A 21,496-nucleotide genomic window follows, 5' to 3' on the forward strand; every position below is an offset into this window, starting at 1 on the left:
TAGTATTTCTAAACACAATAATCATAACACATAATTCGATGTGTGCGCATCTGTGGGAAGAATGGATTGAATGATTTTACTGCGATCATAAATTCATCAGGTAATTAATGGAAACAGGCAGAGTCACTCTGACAATGAAGCGCATTAAATTCACGCACGCCAAGCGTATGAGCCTGCTTAACCATATTCCTCCAACGAAGATAGAGTGAAGAGAGGCGGAAGAAATAACAAAACAATGACAAATCGACATCGGAATTCTCACGATTTATACAAAAAAAAACTGTGATGACCTTCGCTTTCAGGATTGATTTTCCTCATACAGTCTCAGAAGGGCACGAAAAAAAGTAATGCAAAAGTGAGCTCATCAGTGTGACTTCAAAAAAAGAGTAAAAGATAGGGAGAAAATGGGAAATGAATTTTTTCCGAATATCCTACCTCACTTATGTTCTCCATTGTAATTCTCTTCATCAGGTATTCTTATTTCGAAAATTAAACAGGTCAATGAGACAGCAGTCTGGTCAGAATTTTTTCTGTTTTATTATTATACATTTATTAGGGCAGTTACTATCCTGGAAGCGTATCCGATTGTTTCACTTTTAACAAACGAACAGTTTCATATGGCAAATACTAAGCGTTTACAAAACAAGAATAAATTGCACCATTTCTCGCTGAAGGTGTGAAGAGCATTATAAGGAATGCTATCTTCTTCCTTACTTTATCAAGCCTTTTTTACCTCCAGTAAGCTGGTTCTTTTTCTACCTAAATCCTGATTTTAAGATGAGATATAGTTACTTCTACAAAGGACCAAAAGAAATCTTTAATTCTGGGAAGGGAAATCTCGTTCAGAAAAAGTGTGCATTTCGAATAGTGTAGTCCGTGCCCGAATTTTAAAGTTCGAAAAACAGTCTTAAAAACCACACTGCTACAGCAAGGAGCGAACAAAAAAAAAAGATAATAAAAATAAGATAAAATAAAACTGAGTTAGAATGTCTTCCACTAAGGAAGATCAGCGTATCTGTTGAAGTGCTTGAAAAAGATGCATGAATTAGACTCGCTTCGAATGCAATTTATCAGGAACCAACAGGAAGTACTTTAATGAATTCCCAAAATTCATTCTTTTTTCCTAAGAATAAATTCACGAAGAGTATTAAAAAATCTTTGAAAGGAAACGTAATTTCAACGACAAACATTAAAAATACCATTTCATGAAAATATGAGAAAATAAAAATATGATTGTAAGAAGGCGAGACTAACACAGCACAAAAAGATCTCCACTCGAAGCTCAAAATCTTCCTTTGCCAGTGACAGTTATTCAATGAGAACTGGTACTATCACAGTCAATTAAACTTCGCCTCCACTGCTGCTATCTGACTGTTGAGATTCTTTGACAAGAGAAGTTGCATGCATTTCATCCGTTACAAAGTACTCTTCGCTTTCTCTATTATCGCTGTCACCACCTAATTCCGATGATTCATTCTGAAAATTGCATAGAAATTATTGGAGCCAGAAGGCAGATTTGGCGAACACCAAGCAACTATCTCGAGAAGTGCTGCTCAAAGCTTTTTAAAGACAAATCTCACCATACATCAGTTCTCTAAACGGTGGACAATCAAAGCAGTCCATATTTCATAATTCAAATTAAATAAGAGACAAACAACATTAACCAAGGGAGGTGAATCAAGAATCGGAGGCAGTTCTTGTTCCTGCTGTTTCTGTAACGACACTTGGGCCTGTCGCTTCTCCACTGTACGCAATGGTTTGCCACCATTCGGTTTTAACCAGTCGTGCTGTAAGCATTGTCGAGCCGTCGCTCGCTCATCTTGATCAAATGCTAACATCGGAATAAGAAATGAAGCAAACTGTCCGGCTGATTCAATCGGCCAGTCATATTTCTGTGTTAGCACTTCCACCAAAGACCACGGCTTTAGCTGATGAATATGAAGCAGACGCCCATGCTGCAAGTATTTTTTACAAGCGTCATTTGAAAAATTATGAGCAATATTCCTAAAACAAAAGTCAATCAATTTAACAAATCTGTATTCAGTTAGCCGAAACTGACTAAATGTCAGGAAGCTAAATAACCAGCAAAGCATTGAGGTGTTGCGTTCAGACCAACTTGAGTAAAGTTAGTCTCGGTATATTTCTAGTAAATCAAAAGTATTGATAGAAACTGCACAATTAGATATAACATAAGAACATCAGCAATTATTTCAGTACATCATTTGCAAGCCGAAACTGTGATAGCGTCTCAAAATTTCAAGAGAAAGTGCGACCTTATCAAAGAATTCACGCCAATGAGCTCCTTTTTTGTAGACTCTTGGAGAAATAGTTCCTAGAAGTTCGATTATATGTGCTAGGTGATCTTCGTCCCTACTGTATGTATCACCGCTATGAGGTTCAAACAAATAATCGCCTGTCGCTAATTCAAATGCCTGAAAATGATAATTGATTACAGCAAATGAAATTGCCATTCAAACATACTCAACAAAGTAATTAGTGCAGAAAGAAGTGAATTCATAAAAATGAAATAGCATTATTAAAAACATCAAAGAGAATCTGTTATTTTCGAACAATTTTTGCATTTTCCTAATCAAAAAATGGATTAAATCATAATAGAAGATATTAATCACTAGTTCTCTATTATCTTTACTACTTTAAATTCACTTTTTTATACTTTCCAATCTTATCTATGCTTCTGACTAGATCAGAAACTATACTCCTGAAAATCTGTAAATTAAGTCGAGAAATACGAACCATGCAAGCAGTACTCCAGATATCAGCTGGTGGACCATAACCAGCGCCTATGAGCACTTCCAAACTTCGATACTGTCGAGTTTGGATATCTTCTGTGAAATGATGGTGCTAAAACACACAATATAAAAAAAAGGAAAACGTATTAAATTGTGCATCGAACTTAATATAAGTGATTTCCCAGTTATGAGATAATATTGCTTGTGTGAAGCAGGAGACAACTAATTTCCACTCAGCAGAAGCAAAATGCAAAAAATGAAAATGGTATCCAAAAACTAGTCCAATATTTGTTTATCACAAATAAAAACAAACCGTCCAGCAAGCATTTCCCAAGTCAGCAAGCTTGACATTGATCTCAGTGGCCGAATTTAAGTAATCTGACTCCATACGTCTCGGCGATAAACCATCTTTTTCTAATAAAAGTTGCAGAGCTAATTCTTTCATTTCATTCTCTGAACGTGTGTCTGACTCCACGTGATGAAAAAATCGGGGTGTTCCCTCTAGAACTGTAACATGGGTGAGTCGGATAACAGAGAAAAAGAGACAATTTTCGAAAAAGAAAAAGACGAAAAGTTCTGAGAAACTGGAATATCCAAAAATGCCAAAAAAAAAAAACATCTGAAGATCATCATTGATCTAATCATTAACAATTCGTGAAATACTGTAAAGCTTTTGGTGATATGGTTACTAGTCCTTTGAAAAAGGAAAATATCTCAAAATAAGTTGGCCAAAAGGAGATCTGAGCATTATCCAAGACTTACTGCATAATAAAATATTTTTGGCAGCTTTGACAAATACAGAATAAGAAATTAAGCGATAAAATAACTATCTGACTGTTACTGACAGTGAAACTGTTATAAGAAGCAATTCGCTACACTTAATTCAAGACTGGGAAAAACTTGAAACTCACCCAGATCATTATTACTGGCAGGACTTAGAAGCGAATATTCTGCTGTATTTTCTACTTCAACAGCTTTGAGTGCAACATTTTCGAGTGGTACCTAAAATGCATCCTAAAATACTCCTAAATCTTTAAACGCTAAATCTGAAGTAAAAAATTAAAGGAAAAGTAAAAACTAGAAATTTCGAGACAGAATAAACGACACAATGTATGTTGTATATTTTCCCTGGTAAGAATATCAGTCGAAGACACATACCTCAGCTGAAATACGTTGATTTTGTTGTGCAGCCGAACAAACAGAAATATCTTTACCAATAAAATCATTTATTTGTATGTCTTCAGCCTTCGTTGCCACTACTTCCGATTTAAGCTTAAGAGAAGTATAAATTTAAAAAGCATTAAAAATTTTTTTAATTAGAAAGATAAAAAATTTTACCTACTGCAACAAATATTTCCTGCTAATTAGAAAAATTTAAAAATGAGAAAAACACAAGCTTCTCGTGCCAAAACAAACATTACTCGAAAATGATATTACAAAACAATATTAGAGGGAAGCCCGAAATCAGAACATCGCTAATAACGATGTATGGCACAAGTAATAAGGATTATAGGTAAATCACTGAACAAAAATGGTGTAAATAATTTAAAAAAACGAAAAAAACGAAAACGAAAAAAAACGAACTAAAAAACGAACTGAACGTAAAACTGGAGTAGAAAGCTGGAAATATTATCAACCGTTTCTTCGTTTTTTTTTTTTTTTCTTTTTAAAATACATTTCAAACTAAATCAGGAATCATCAGCAAACCTATAATTACTTAATTTGAATATAACGGTACCAACGACAGGAACAAAGTATGAAGAAGGTTATGCACATTATAAGCAAACATATGCATAAGATATTTACTTGTAACGGCAACTCTTGCTTGCTGATGACATCATACCATACAGATTCAACTAAGAATTGCAAATAAGACGAAAAAAAATATCATCCCATTCTCCAATTATCATGATCACAACTACTCAATAACATGCATTAATGAAAAATGTGAGTTAGTTCTAGAACTAGTGATGAGAATTAAGCAACCAACATATAATACAATCTTGAATACAGCCTTAAAATGCTCATAGCCAACCTTAAAGCTATGCAATTGTCTCACTCACCTCTTATATACTATATAACCTATATTACAACTTATTTGTGCTGTATTCATCCGTACAACCCATACTTTATCACCTGTTCTACATAACCACACACAATGAATTAACATGAAGCACTTTAACCATCCATTCCAAAAATAAACAAAAGTTATGAACACCCTTAGAACTTATGGTTGTGTTATTCACTCACACACAATGTATATCTTAACCGTTTTTGTTGCAGTCCAGGGAAGGCAGTATTACTATTAATAGTTCAGTTAATGCTATCTTCATCAATATGCTGCTGCACTGGTCATGGGTTCAAGGCTCTTACAACATACTATTTGGATAGCAGCGATCAAATACCTGATTATATCTATACTGTTCATCAACGCTCAAGTATGTCGTACTGTAGAAAGCTGCTGTTGCTGGCTTAGCACCCACCGAATGACTTGCATATGGACGAATAATACCACTGGTGCCAATATTATCATGAGGTCGTGCACTCATACTAGCACTATTTCCACTGGGCACTTTCGTAGCAGCCACAGCTGCAGAACGCAACAATTCGGGTATTGCATATCGGTTGCTATTATTAGCATTGCAACCATTATTGTGTTGTTTTCCAAGTAACTGCAATTCATGCATGTTCCATGGATTCATCATATTTTCGCTTAGTATATCTTGGTTTCGTAATAGAAGAAAGTGATACAGGTAGAATCAGGTAAAATCTTTACCTGCACATGAACCTCATAAAAACAGTCCTACAAAGAGACTAGAAAACCTTTACTAAGTGAAACGACCTTTAGTAAATGAAACGTCAGTAATATACGAGAACGGTACTAAAATTCTTTACGGCTGGTTACACTGAACTAAAAAATTTGCTAGAAAGTCTAAATGGACCTCGAGACCTCAAATGTACGATGAACGGAAATCCTTTTTTTTGTAAACTGAAATTATAAAACTGAATTTCGCAAAAACATTCCATAAGTATGTGAAACTATTTCGAGACAGTGCTGACAAAAAAACTCCACCTTAACTACTGTACAGTGGAAGTTTACCTCTTAAGTTAAATGAAAATGCTGAGAGGATTAAAGTACACCGTGAATACTTAGGAGATTGAAATACAACTTCGTATCGACTCAAATCATTTTTTGAAATAATCCGTAAAATTTGGAACCTCAAAGCACGAAATTCATTTTCGGTTTTCCACTATACTAAAAATATTTCGGGGAATTGAAAAGCAAACTTTGTTTCGTTCCTCGGAATTTAGTGAAGCGAGTACAATGTTTGGATCAACAGTTAATCCTTCCATCTGCACTAACTGTTGCTCTAGTAGTTCCCGCTGTTTCTTTCGTTTTTTCTTTAACCTTTTCTTTTTGTTTTTTGACATCGCTTCTTCAGCCTGCAGAAAGAGATTTTGATCTTTTTCCTTACGTCAGAGACAAAAGGAAACACTAAAGATGAAAAGGCTGGGTCACGCAAAGTAATAATGTCCCATACGTATTTCCAAATAAATGTTTATGAGTAAAGATTGCAAGAGCTCGTGAGTAGATGGAAAACAAAACCGAAATATATATGTCTGGGGTTTCACTATAAACTCCAGCTCTAGCTTTGCGATAAACAAAAACAGTAATTACGTCACTTTCTAAAGGAACTGTATTGCATAAGAAAAACACACTTTCTTCACCATATGTTGCGGAGCCGTACTTACAGCACTTCCCGACAACTTGAAGCCCATTTTGCCCGATAAAATCGCTTCTGCCGCTATCTGCAATATTGAAAAAAAAAAACCACTTCGAAAAAACACGGAGATTTCTAAAGGATAAAATAATAATGTTAGTAATGATTACGCTAACCACATAACATAATTTTTAAAATGCACACCAAAGAAACAGATTAGATTCCGGATCAAAACTTCGGAGAACAGCACAATTCTCCTTTTGCGTAGGATTGGTTTTCAAGGAACAACAACTTTCTGTTTCCGGTTTGAAAACGAGGAAAACGAAATCCATATCACAATATCTTTTCACGAAAAAAGAAAGACGAAATAATTAAATATCACATACCCGCCTCACTTGTTCATGTGTCATTGTAACGAGGACATTTTCTGGTTTAATATCAGTATGTATAATTTGACACTTGTCGTGAAGATATTGTAGTCCCTCTAGTACTTGTTTAATGATAACGCGCACCTGTTCTAATGGGAGACCCTGATAATTACTTCTGATGATCAACTTTAGTAAGTTACATCCAAGGACCTAAAAATTTTTTTCCACTGAAAAATTATTACATGGCGTAAAATAACTAATGTTAACTACTAATCTCCCTAACTAACGTATTATTATGAGTTTTATTAGAATAGTATGGCGATAATGTCCTTATTACATTATGCTATTTTTTACACATCGTTTGGAAAAGTTTTTTTGAAATAGTGTAACACCTACTAATTCCTGCCTTGCATACAGCCCACATGCAAATACCGAGTTACATTACCGAGTTATTCGCAAACCTAACATTCTTACATGCAATAAAGGATAAACAAACTTCGAAAACCATGCAAACATGCGTTCCATTAACGCCGGTTACTGAAAATTCATCTAGAAGTTGCACAACCCGTTCACGGAACACATCTTTCGCGTCTGCATTACGTACTGCCATCAGCAACTAAAATTTTGATAAATAAAAGTCACAAAAAGAAAGCACTTTTGATGGGTAACATATATATATATATATATATACATAATATAAAACAAAATAAGAGAACCCGAAAACTGGAAAAATCAATAAATCACTTCATAAAAGATACCAGATCAGTGTAAATTAGACACTATCGAATTATAAGAAATTTAGATTTTAAATCTCTTTTTTATATCTTTTCCACATGCTGGATGCTGAAATTTTAAAACCCACAAAAATTCATCACATGTCCGAACATGAACTCAAAATATTCAAATGAACTCATGAAAGTTATTACTTTGATTTCATCTAACGCCGCTTCCGTGTAATGTTCAGCCGATTTTACAATTTTCATCGCAACAAAACGCATCTGCACCGTATCCCAACAAAGCCAAACCGTCGAAAAATGGCCCCATCCCATCTTTCGAATCACATGATAACTATAAAACAAAAATTGAACGTAACGGTTTTAATTTAACAAAAAATCAATAAAAATGACGAAATGCTATTTGTACAAGTATTCGAGGAAACCAGTAATAATTACCGTCCATTGAACACATCACCAATTGCAACAGGATGATAACCGCCCTTCCGATAATCTTTGGGATCCTCCTGTTCTTCGTCATCACTTCCAAGTACTTCCTCCTAAATTATCACAATAGTTTTATTTAACACCACCTTGAAGTTTCATTGAGCAATGCATCAGAAACGTGTAATACAACTGTTATGGACTGTTTGTTTTTTTGTCCAGCCAACCATATACCTGTTCTCGTTCCATTTCATCATCACCATAAGCGCTTTCACTCCCAGCACTCGGTGAACCAGCTGATGGGCCATTACAAGAATCATCTGGAAGCACCAGTTTCGTGCCCGGAGACGGGGTACAAGGAAATTGGTGATTTGCTCCATGAGGATTCTGAAGCATTAAAATTGCAACAAAAATTCTGCTGAGATTTCAAATCACAAAGAAAGCAAGGTTGAAAAAGAAAAAACTTCTAGCTGAAAAAAATTCCTAACTCCATAAAGAGTAGAGGGAAAAAAATAATTCTATACCGAATTTTGTCAACTTACTCCGCGGAACTGAAGCAACGGAAGAGCGAAAATAAGGATGAATCATAGAGAGAAAAAAAAGAGAGAAGAAAAAAAAAAAACTAAAGTTTCGGGGAAACTCTACTACACTACAATAAGTTAATATAATGTCCAAGAAAGAGAATATTGCTGAAAAATACATAAAAAAAGCATATTTGAACATACTAATGATTTGATAGGTGCCAACGGCGTAACATGATGATTCTGTTGCTGCAGAACACCATTCCCCAAGGTTTTTGCAGAATTCGTTAGGGCACTTGATGCATTTCCGGATTCATTGAGAAATTTACGAGTTTCAACTGAGACGCTGCCATCGAACGTTTTCGATTTTTTTAATTTTATTGCGTCATCATTGTTGTTGCAACCTGCCATCGTAGATGCAGTCGTCTTATTCTCATCCCCACTGAAAAACCGAATTTTTTTTGATGGAATTGAGATTTTAAAGCATAAAAAAATAAAAGCTTTCAGCAGAAATTTATTGAATGTTTGAAATTTCTTTCTTTTGTTGAATGTTTCTATTGAAGTGTAGGTAATATTAGAAATATTCAGAACGAGATAAATTCAATATATAGAGATCTGATGGATGAAATTGGTGAAGTGATCAATCAATTGAAAGAAAAGAAAAAAGAAACTGATACAGTGATCTATATTCCATTTTTTAAGAAGTAAATGATTTAATATTAAAAATGCTAGTTTGAATACTGAAATTCAAAACCTATCAAATCACAGAATGCAGAATAAAATACGGGAACAATAAAGGAATGAAATCTTTCTTTTATATGCTTTTAAGCCAAACAAATATATCAAGGATACCACTAGGGAGAGTATGGAAAAAGAGAAAAGATTGCAAAACTGGACGATTCAGTTCTTCAAAGTACTGGATTCATTGCCTTATGCTATCACTGCAAACAGTGAACCCTGTAAAGTGATGCTAAGGAACTATTGGCATGCCACAATGTGTCATACAAGAAGGTGATGACCAGTTCACATAAAATATATTGCAACTACCACAAATAATTATGCATGGCCGCATAACAAGTCATCTGAATTATTCGTAAAAAAAAATTTATGAAAGGAATAAAAAATTCAAAACCAACCGAAAATCTAGTAACAATGCGTAAAAGCTTATTTAGTGTAACCAATAGTCCGGCACGCTGTCAAACCCAAATATATAAGGCAAAAAAAATCACCTCGATGGGATTATAAGCGGAATTCCTTTATCACTTCCGTCCTCGAACAACGTATCATAACAGCTCAAAAAAAGGTCGTTTTCCTCAAGAAATAGATTAGGTGATTTCGCATCATAAATTCGCTCGTTAAATCCCGAAATTACCATTAATTCTGTATTTCCAACATTATCTTTGCAAATCGAAATATAAGATCCAAAATCTGATGCCACCGATTCAGAATCCAGATGAATGGAAGAGCCACCATCATAAAACGATGACTGGGATGATAAATTGGGATATATGTTCCTGGTATCCACATTGCCTTCGCCGTGCTCCATAGATGGAACGAAATTTAACTCATGATCAAATTGTTCACTGCGAGTTTCCAACTTCCAGTCTAACAATCTGTCGCCATTTTCACATTCTGAATTAGTTACACCCTTTCCAACTTCATGGTTATATAAAAGTCGATTTTCTTGTGATGATGACAGTAAAACATGATTGCCTATACAAAAATTGTTGTTTACACTACTGTTAGATTTATCATACTCTGAACAATCAATATGGAAGGCCATGCTGGAACACGGATCTGAATTTGCATACTGTTGAGTATTGTCTGATATCAGAAATGGATAACGACGTGAAGGCAGCGAAGTAGGCAACGATTGTAAAGAACGTGACAGCCATGAAGATTTCAAATTTTTGGAAGATTCCGATATAGATTCCGTTCTAAGTGGATCAAGTGGTACAACATTTGGAATAAGTGATTCATCCAAAAGTTTATCACCACGTTCTAAGGCTACTGCTAATAGCGATGACAATTGCGATAAAGAAGGAATTATCTCCTGGAAATGATATTCACCATTTAAAGTACCGAAATATTCGTGAAGCATTACTTCTTTATCTTTTTCATTTGCTGAGTTCAGTATGTCCATAAAATCTGTGATTTTGAAATCAAGTTCTCCCTTCATTTTGATGGAATCTAAGGACTTTTCATTCGACTTTCGAATATTACTATTTGCGATAGATTCTTGCACTATCCGCATATCTCGTTTTGTAGAAGTCAGCAGCGGTTCCTCATCGCTTGTTCGTTGTTCCAATTCATGAATTGACCCGTAAGATGTGGTACAATCTGACAAAAATTCATCAGGATCATTATCATCATCTGAATTTATTTGATCGCTTTTGGGTCTCGAATTTGTAGGACTGGAGAGTTCATTAACCTCAGGAACCGTTAAAGAATATAGACGAGAGAGTACTTTATAACCTGTAGCAGATAGTGGTGAAGTCCTCCGGTTTTTTTCCAAGTATTCATCTCTCTTTTCATTTTCCTTCAACATCGCCAAATTCAACGCTTTCTGCTTCACATTCTTTTGTCTTGGTCTTAATGTATTGTACCAACGACTTAGCACCAAAATGAACATTGGAATTAGCACCAAAACGAACATTGGAATTAGAACCCAATGAGCTGACAGAAAATTTGTGAAACCTAATTATTCAAGCCGAAACAAGAACAAAAACTACGTTTCTGTTCTTGTTTCTCTTTTTTCTTCAATTGAACAGTGATATTAGAGACTAGCGAATATGGAAAAAACAGTAGGAAAACAAAAGAACAGCAGAACAAATAATAGTGTTGCTCTTCTGATAAGTAGAGCTGCAACTGTGTTAATAAAGTAGCAATGAAAGTTCAAAACGTGATGCACTTTTTAAATTGCTGCTGAAAAAAAATTCCTAGCAGTAAAAAAGCATAGCACAAAAAATAGCAAATCGGATATAATAAAAATCTGTACTTCATTCGAACAATGCATAAGACGTCGTCAACCATGCAGTGAATTAATTTGCTAATCTGTCAGTTTTTAATCCCTTTGACATGTTGAACAACTAAATTTGTCTCAAATGCAGAAGAGATTTTCGGAATTCAAAGTTCAAAAATAAAAGTCGCAGCGCAGAAAAATTGCAATAGCTTGCCAGATTTTTTTAAATGTAAAGGAAAGTTACTGAGTATGCCAAATTCCTACGCCAGTAAAAATCCACTATCAGTGAACTGAGACTATCGGATGCTACACTGTAATTAATAAAATGTAAATAAAGATGAATTTCAACGCCTGATATTAAAAAAATCACGAAAGATCAAAAAGGAATTCATCATAGCGAAAAAAGGTTTGGCAATGTGATAGGTTCTAGAGTAGAAAACAACTACTCAGAGTAAGTAGCACATCCTGAATCTATCCTTTTGCAGATGGTAAGGGTGAAACAATGCCTGATTTCTCCGAAATTTCTAAATATGTCAATGTATAACGATACATGAGCCAATAAGTCCTTGTGACGATAGTTAAAAATCTGGTTAGCTCGGTTCATTATTAATATGCATTGCCTCTACTGCCTCAATGAATATGCGTTTAAAGATAATTTATGGACGAAATAATGTCGAATAGTGATGTTGATATTTCATAGACAAACTCAGCAGTTAGTAAATTCAAGTAGCTTATGTTAGGTTCTTCGTCTTTCACAGTTTCACTACCACTTTAGAAGATTTTGAAGAAACGACTCACAAGCCAATAATTTCTGCAGCTCAACGTGGTTTAGAAATAAAGAAATAAGAATGACGATGTACACAGAAAGAAATGACGGAAGCTCACTACGAGCTTCTTCTATTAGATTTAAGTCTATGTTTTCAGCACATGCCAGACGAAACTTCCGCAAAAATATTACAGGAAAATGTCCTATCAGTTGCTAGAGAAATAAATTTCTGGAAAAAGCAATTGGATTGAGGGGGCTAGAGAAGATTCAAAGACTTGAAAACAGCCAGTTTCACAGAGCGAGGGTTATGACATCATTTTAACATAAGTTTAAGGGTAATAAACGATGCTAGCTATGAAATATTTTCAACAAAAACCTTTTTCTTAGTGGATGTAAACCTGCAAAAGACGAAGTCTAATCCGACATACAGAGGCCTACCCATAGCAAAAAGCTAATCAGACGAACAAGTAAAACAGGCGAAATTTGATCAAAAAGTGGCTCAAGATGAAATATTAACGTAAAAATTTTTTCACTCCTCGAAAAGAGCAGCTACGACCAAATGGTTCAACTCCGCCCAGTGTAGAGTTTAAATAAATGAATAATATCGCGTTCCAGTGTACGCAATCGTAGAATAAATTGCAAATCCAAAATAAAAGAAATTATTTGTTGAATCAAGCACGAGCAGAAAGGATTAACGACCGAAGAATATGGTTCCTTAAAGTTGTGAAGAGGATCTGCGGCGAAAATTTGGTCCAGCTAAAGCTGGCATATGAAGTGGAACCACAAGGGATGAAACTCGCTCACGCAATTAAATAAAATTTTCAGTCTGCATTTCCTATTTTACCTTAAGATATTGGAAGCTATCGTGTTATGAATTTGGATATATTTGGAGATATTGACGGGACTGAAAAAGAACATGATTCGTAACAATAAAGGATATATGCTACTCCATAATCAGAAAAAACATAAAAGCTGACAAATACAAATAAAATTTCTAAACATGATAATGGATATGTAAACAAAATACGTTACTATGTTGGAACTGTAAGATCTATTAGGCCAAATATCAGAACTATACAATTTTTAAACACATCTTTAAAAATTTGCTTCGTTTTCTCCAAAATTTTAAAACCCTTTTTTTTTGAGAATTTGAAATGACACCAAATAAGCAAAAGAGTTCGGTCCTCATGGAAATCTCCCGAACAGAGCAGGATGAGTGGTAAATAGTTTTCGCTGGCGGATGAGTTTAATCGCTTAAATATTACCAGGGTACATATATATATATATATATTAGCACATCCATTCGATGTCCCTTATACCTTAGCACAATAGTGTATAACATTACAAGTTGACTATACGATAGCCTAAGAATAGTTTGCTCAATTCAAAATCTAAATACACAACACATATATACTTTTTTGTGCCTACACATGCTAAAATATGCATCATACTTTATTTACTTCGGAATTACTCACTATTGCTATTTTGTACCATAAAATACATTCAATCTCAATATTCCAGTTTCAAATATTAGTTACGTATACGGCAAATGTTAACTATTATGAAGCAACTATTATAAACAAAATGATTCTGGCTAAAATTTATGCATATCTTTGATGTTTCAATTATAATAGTAGCAGTTATAATATTCAGAAGGAAAGATTTGATTGAAACTACAAAAAAAAAAGAAAAAAAAACTTGACTAAAATAAATTCTTTCGGCATCTATTTCATAATGTTACAGCAATCCTGTTTCAAATGCTTCAAATATCCCAACTTTAAAACAAAATGGGTACACTGCAAATTAATTTTTTTAACTCTTGATAGAAGGATATAATCCAGACGGATCTACTTGTAGGAAATGTACCAAGATCTTTATTTTTCTTAGGTATGGAATTTCTCTAGTGTCTTTTTTGTCACTACACTTTTCCGGTGACAAGTTTTGACATGCATTACCTTAACTGATAGAAGTTCAAACTAACGATTTTATGGATGCAGTTTGTTCGGCACCATTTCCAACCACTTGAGGCGGTTTTTTTGTTCCATTCTGAAAATTTAAGTAAGCTTAGAATACTGCAACCATCAATTTAGCGGTGCATATATTAAGAAATACAGTGATATAATAAGTGAACAAAGGAAGAATACGACAGGATTAAAACCTTTATACTCATTTGGGGGAAAAAATGTACGGAAGTAACTGCATAGTAAGTTGCTAGCAGAGTTGAAGGAGTTTATAAACAGCTGTACCCAAAAATGAAAAACACTTCCTCGTGATAATCAAACTTCCTAATACAAAATTTTCAAACCTAAAAAAAGACTGTTTAGAAAATCTTAAAATTAGAAAATAAATGCAACTGCAATAAATTTCCAAAGTAATAACTTTCAGAAAATACTCGAGATGAAAAAATAGAGAGAAAAGTATATATTAAAAGACAGAAATGATATGCACCACCCACAAAATTATTTCGTGAAATATGTGGCGATAAATGTTGAAGGACAATTTATAATGGTAAAGAAATTGTTCAAATCAATGCAATCGTCGTAACAATTAACTCTATTCTTAGGGAACTGCACATTCACGATTCGTAGTTATAAGTACAATTTTTGGGACTGTGAGAAGATATGCAAAATACATAATTATATGTAAAATATATAAATATAACACATGCAAATTTGTAAAATACGTAGCTATAATAATCTATTCTCTCCTCAACTTTCATTTCATCATAAACATTGTAATCTCCCGAGAATCACCAATGTCAGGTTCGGGGTAAAATGTGCCGCGACAAAGAAAGAAATGAATCTGACCAGTTTTTTTTTTTAAATTTTTACAAAATTATGAGCATGAGACCCATATTTCTTTGAACCAGTAGACACATTCTTTGTAACAATAAACACCAATTAGAAAGATCAATCAAACTTAAAACTTCAAAAGATCAAAATTTACTATCCTACTGAAACTGAAATATATACATATTTCATAAGTTTTAGGAATATTAATCAAGAAAAATGGAAAGGATGCCGCTGAGAGAAAACCCCAAGTACCACATTATTAAAATAGGTGAAGAAAAGTCCAAGGGATAAGATGGTACTATGTGATGAAAGAGAAAACATGACGAGTGGACATACAGCGATTAACAGAGATGTAATTTTTTCAAAACTGAAGATTTTAAGGTTAGTAAAATAAGTTCCAACAATAGGGAAAGAACTATGAAAACGAAACAAAAGTTTAGGAAAGGATACAGATCACGCTTCGAAAGATCCAAGACTTACTGTAATTTCAAGTTAAACTCAAACATTACTAATCAGTAGAATTAAGATATTCTGCAATCTTTTCTTTTCAATCATGCACTGTCATCTTTCCGTCCGTGTCACTATTTAGAAATTCTGTGAAATATTTCTCCAAATATAATGGTCTCTTAACCTCTCCCTAGGTTTCAAATAAATTTCGAAAAAATAAATTTCGCTTCTCTTCCTTCCCCTTCCCCTCTCTGCTACTTTTTATTCGATAACTAAGGATTTCTCAGCATTATTTCAAGCTAGGATAATGCAAACAAATTGATACTAAAAGACATACCTTTTTTTTGTTCTTTCGTTTTTTCTTCTTCTGTATTGCCAATACTTTGCGCTCTTCCTTTGAAGTCATTCTCCTTGGGGCCAGTCTTCTTTTACCCAGTTTTTGCTGAAGGGATGACAAGCATTTGATGAAATTAACACGCACAGGCTTTTCTCCTCAATTTTTAGAACTCCACAACGTCGCTCCCTGAAAGTAACTTATGAAGGCATCTGCGGCCTCAAGACTAACGTACTCCATCGAACAATTTTTGTTCCATTATAACGATCTTATAACAATCACATATGATGAAAACAATAAGAGGCGAGAAAAACAAAGTGTAAATCACTAGGAAAAAAAGAGAAAACAGCACAACACTTAAACTATTTTGTACCATCACTTCTGTTTTCATTCCTTGTCATATTAACATCATCTTCTGGACGACCCTGATATTTAGACCTAAAGAAGAAAACAAACGACACTGGAAAAGCTTATTTTGGTGGTGAGGTAAAGGAAAATCCAAACACTTTCTTCTTTCATTAATGCTTTTTCTCCAAATACTTCTTCAGAAATTAAAAACTGAAACGGCTGTTAAAGAAAATCCAGTAACTTATATCCAAGACTTCGACAACACGCTTAAAACACTAAAAGATTGCGAAAGCAATTATCTGATCAGTAGTCTTGCTCTCAAGAAAATGCTCCTTTCTTCATCTCCGCGAGTACGATATGTAGAAGAACTTGCCTCACAGTTTTTACAACGCAATGAAATGCTGCGATGATTGGAAAACGGTGAGGTAAGCGAAACTCGACAACACCCGGTCAAGCAAAGTCAAAATTGCACAAATAAAGAGACAGTGGCTTTGATGTAAGTTATATAAGGCAGGAAATGTGCCACTGCCAACCAAATTATTGAATGCAAAACTATTGTGCATCAAGACGTGTGCAGTATCTGGCACGATGAGTTGTGCGTGCCATTGTAACAGGAATCGATTGCACGAGATCCAATAACAATACACCAAAGCGATGACAAATCTCCTAGAGCAACTCGTTGCAAAACAGAAGCTCTGCGCCAGTTTTATTCCTGCTTACATCAGAACCTTGATACATCTTGAAAAACTGAAAAGCCTTCAGCCTACAGTCCATCTTTAAAATACATCTTTCCTCTTTTATATAAATCATAAACAACTTTTTCGGCAACTTCATCGATGCAGTTTTCCTGAAGCGTTATCGCAACTTTATTTACTCTCTTAAGGCTCACTTCTGAAAAGGAAACACTCTTTAATCTGGATCTGTAAAAATGGAGTTTCCATTGCCTTTGTTTACTGTTACCGATAGCAACTATTTGCTAAATACTATATAGGATAAAAATATAAATATTATATAGGATGAAGTGCCAAGACTCACCTCGCGTTTCAATATTCTTTGCTATATATCTCGAAAAACTGAAAAATTTCTTTTCATGCCTTCAACAACACTTAGGGCGCCTTAGAGTATGTTTAATACTTAGAAAGTGACACCAACATGACGAAGATTAATTGATATGTGGTTGCAATGCAATCAATGACTTTATATATAAGTTAAATGATGCAACCTTTCAAGCTTGCTTTTAAAAATCCAGTAAACGTTATTCTGCAGTAAGTAAAGAGTGATACTGTGTACAAATTTAATCACAGCAATGTAGTGGATGTCACAAAACTACGTATCTGTTCTTTAACTACCAGTATTAATAGGAAAATAAGAAACACATCCCCCAGTGCAAAACCGAGAAGCAATGTGGTAGATGTGAAGAAATCACGTTTGCAATATTGAAAAAATATTCAAATAAACATTATCATGCGTTTAGTCAACAGTATAAATGAAAAGATATAATATCCATTAAATCTTAACAAACCTGCTACTATAATTAATATATCAATCCAAACTTTTACCTAGTAAATAAGATAACAGCACAAACATGAAAAATTGTTTTCCGGAGCACGGAAACGAAAAATGTCGTGCTCATTAAGCTCTACAAGGTTAGTGCTGAAACATAAGGATAACTTGCTAACTCTGAAGTGTACTTGCATGTTTGCGCTCCTATCTTACTGCCAAATATATGCAGCTGTTTTATTTCGTAAACGAAATATTCCATCCACTTCATCTGCTTAGAACGATTTTACCTGCAGACTCTATCTTATCGATTTTTATGCGCAACAGAGAAGTGCACCATTTGATTAATTAGCACATTCGATAACAAAATCGATCAGCTATTACGTACTGGAATAGTATGGTATGAAGTAAAACATATACGAAAGGTATCCTACGGTCCTGTCCGATAACTGATGACCGTCACATGACGGCCACTGCCATCCAATGCCGTCCAGACCATAGTTCAAAGACGTACACGGCTCTCCGTGAGGAAATCCTCCGTCGTGCTGGATCTGTGCCAGAGTGGCACGGATTCAACCGTATAAGGACGCTGTGCAACTTACCATCCCGCAGATGCATGGTTAGAAAATTTGATCCCCTCTCCATCTTGTTGATTCGAACATAGAGGAAAAGCCAATTCTTCTCATCCACTCAGTTTATTTGAGCAGCAATGATTCACTATTTCTGGCCTCCTTGGCTGTTTGTTTATTGCTTTCAAGAAATATACCGTTAAAGTGTAAAGGTGATAGGCCTTCCTCGATTTGATACCTCTTAATTGTGCAGAAAGCTTTTATCACTGCCAAATTGTTTACTGGTGATGCTAACATTTGCACAATTTTACACATACATATGATTTACATACACAACATACTGAACTGAGCAAGTAATCAATAAAACATATTGAAATTGATATGATTAAAAAATTTACAGTTAATTTGAGCTTCGACAACCATTGCCACTGTGAAAAATGAGCCAGCATGAAAGGAGAAATGGTTTCAAAGGTATGTGGTTCTTCGAACCTTAATAGTTTAAATTAAGTCTTTTATAAATCTTGAAATCTTTATTTTGGTCCTCGAGCAAATCTTTGCAAATCACATCCGTCCCTTATTTGAAAACCGCATTGATTTACGAACAACCGGAGAAATAAAGTCAAATAGAAGGAAAGAAAACACATAAGATGGCAGCTGGAACAAATAATCGACAGACAATGTTACCTCGTACAAAAAATATGCAGTAAAAGCAGACTTTTTCTGGCCCCAACGGAATTATAACGTCAATCCCGGAATATCCTTGAACTGAGAGGACTTTCTCATATTGTCTCTAACAAGCCAGCATATCTTATTTTTTACTGTAACCATTTGAAACGATACATAATTATCGCATGAGAGACAAATCCTCTGCGTTTAAGCGAGGACTCGAACTCTGCACAATTTAGAATTCAGATTTCAACTTGAATTAAATCTAACTTCGCAAGTTATTGCTAATGATCACGGTAGTAGGAAAAAAAAAAAAACAATAAAGTGTTGAGATCATACAAGCAGTGCACTTGAAACGGGGACTTGTTACTGCTTCTGATGATGACAATGACTACTCTGACTGCAGTAACGATTCCTTGATGGACTACTCCACCATTTATAGAGACATACAAGTAACAGGAATTCGAAACGGTTTTCTAGCCTAAAAATGTCTACGAATGGTGATAAAATTAATGTGAAAACATAACATATGTTGAATTAGCCATTCATATGGTACATTTCCCGAGAATGATTCCATGACTCAGGAAGACAAACAGACAGTCTCGAAAGTGTCCATGTAATTTTGTTTCCAAATGAGCAAAACAACTAACTAAATATGCTGTATTTATTGAATAGAATATCCTTTTTAAACCCTTAATTTCTAAGCTCAGAGGATAATTATTTAACGCTCACAGGTCTACAAGTTAGTCAACAACAATTATGCCTTTGATGTTTTGTTTTGTCTAATTTTGTCCATAAATAACAATTAACTAAAGCCACATTCTTCAAAGGCTGAAAAGAAAGAGTAGAATAAAACCAGGAGAAGCAAATTTTCTGATCCAATACACATCTATTAGGTATTAATCAAAATGACGATGCTTACATTATCACAGAGGATCAAATTTCACTTTTAGTGCCTCATGGAAAAACAATAGTGTATAACACAGCTTACTTCATAATCTAGCTTGCGTGTCCCCCGATTTCAGCACTCTTTCAACTAATCATTCATCCGGAGGACAAAATTAAATTATGAAAGTGGTTCTTTATTATTTATATTCTCTTTGTTAATCAGAAAAAAGAAGCAACCTTCCGGGTGTAATATCAACTTCTAACCAGCTGACAACTTGCATTACCCATAATCGATAAAGAACTGATAATTTGCGATGTGTTAAATCGATTTCGCAGAATGCATGATAAATACTCGAAAAGACAGCGAAGTTATTAAACAAGTGAAGAAAAAACAATGGAAAAAGCACATGGGTAAGGCAACTTAAATAGATGATCCATATAATGTCAACTTTTTCCAAGCGATTACTTCAAAAAAACGAGAAAAATTAGCATATCGACTTGTTAGATGCTTTTAATAGCTAATGATTGGTACAAATCAAATCTAGACAACATGAAGATCTTTTCCTTTTCTGCGGAGAAAGCGTAAGCCTCAGTTGTTGACTAGGACCACGCTTTCTCCAAATGTCATTTGTTTCAACTAAAAGACGGGATCGATTTGATCCCGTCTGCTTACTTCTTCTTCTTCAAGGGACAATCCTTGGAAGTATATACACATGATTCCCAACCCAAACTTCTCAAAACATTCATACTAACAGAAACATGTATCATTTCAGTAAAATGAAGCGATGGAGAAGCATTAGCCAAATCCATCTTATCATTATTAGACTCTTTATCATTCTAGCAATCCAACATTAAGAAATAGATGGATTAACCTGAATATTGCCGTTGAGAGCCAGTACGCAAAAAGGACATCGATGGTATAATGAGTCCTACTAATGACCATACAGACCATGCCAACCCATGATAACATACGTGATATATATCTGCAGAACACTGACTTAACATGAGTATTAAATTATCAAGAAAAAATTAATAATAACAATAATAAAAACCTGAGTGCTCTAAATGAGTAGGCAAATAATAAGCGACTGTTAATGAGCTGACAACCATAGCTAATGTGTGACCCGAGAATAATAAATCACTACATAACATTTCGTCATCCATAGCCTGAAAATAAAAATTCAATAACAAAAATCTTGAAAAAAAATTTTTGCTCAGTTAGCCGCAGTGTTCAGTTAACTGCCAATAAATTATTCGTATGGGAAATATAGATGTTAACAAGAAAACTTTCACAATCTGTCTCAACGATTGCAGAGTAGGGTTTCCCACAGAATGAAAGAAACGGGGAGAAATCGAAGGAGGTAAAAACGTTTTTAATTAGATGGGGTCGTTGTCCACGGAATGGTGGACAGGACTTTCCAAACATTCAGCGAGCAGATGAAACAATCATTTTGCCATTTGTTTTCAGATTAATTAGCTTAATATCAAAATTTTTTTAAAAAAAGGCTTAAGAAATTAGAATGTGAAAAGTGTTTGGCAAAGAAACCTATATAATGGCCTGGAATCCAAGTTTTCCAGCTTGAGACAAGGCACGCCATGCAATAACATTCCATTCCTGACCCTTATGATTGCTCTGATTTCGGCAACGCTTATTATTATCGATATAATCAGGAGGTAACTGTGTACACAACAATGATATCGTTCGC

The 21,496-nt window shown here is 34.5% G+C and overlaps 2 protein-coding genes across 4 annotated transcripts; both read right to left on the minus strand.

The window, feature by feature from the left end:
• Positions 1–1,010: 1,010 nt before the first annotated feature.
• LOAG_03178 (CMGC/SRPK protein kinase) lies at positions 1,011–16,016 on the minus strand. Of its 3 annotated transcripts, XM_020446248.1 has the most exons (19): positions 15,823–16,016; positions 14,228–14,292; positions 8,723–8,960; positions 8,232–8,384; positions 8,013–8,113; positions 7,767–7,908; positions 7,337–7,456; positions 6,859–7,050; positions 6,471–6,560; positions 6,039–6,194; positions 5,156–5,422; positions 3,909–4,022; positions 3,662–3,752; positions 3,064–3,257; positions 2,755–2,862; positions 2,274–2,432; positions 1,665–1,955; positions 1,255–1,476; positions 1,011–1,123 (listed from the first exon to the last, which is right to left on the minus strand). In XM_020446248.1, exons 1-18 carry the CDS (start codon positions 15,889–15,891, stop codon positions 1,342–1,344), a joined length of 2,685 nt encoding a protein of 894 aa, XP_020306480.1. In that variant the 5' UTR covers positions 15,892–16,016; the 3' UTR covers positions 1,011–1,123; positions 1,255–1,341. The 3 variants fall into 3 exon arrangements, with proteins under 3 accessions (XP_020306480.1, XP_020303387.1, XP_020306481.1); XM_020446247.1 differs by having other exon boundaries at positions 1,011–1,476; XM_020446249.1 differs by lacking the exons at positions 14,228–14,292; positions 15,823–16,016 and adding an exon at positions 9,748–9,844.
• Positions 16,017–20,308: 4,292 nt separating this feature from the next.
• On the minus strand, positions 20,309–20,954 carry LOAG_03180 (hypothetical protein; the record flags this gene model as incomplete). Its single annotated transcript, XM_003138717.1, has 3 exons — positions 20,309–20,427; positions 20,663–20,773; positions 20,843–20,954. 3 exons carry the CDS (start codon positions 20,952–20,954, stop codon positions 20,309–20,311), a joined length of 342 nt encoding a protein of 113 aa, XP_003138765.1.
• Positions 20,955–21,496: the final 542 nt, after the last annotated feature.

Source organism: Loa loa (genome assembly GCF_000183805.2).
Source record: "Loa loa unplaced genomic scaffold supercont3.55, whole genome shotgun sequence".
Taxonomy (NCBI): domain Eukaryota; kingdom Metazoa; phylum Nematoda; class Chromadorea; order Rhabditida; family Onchocercidae; genus Loa; species Loa loa.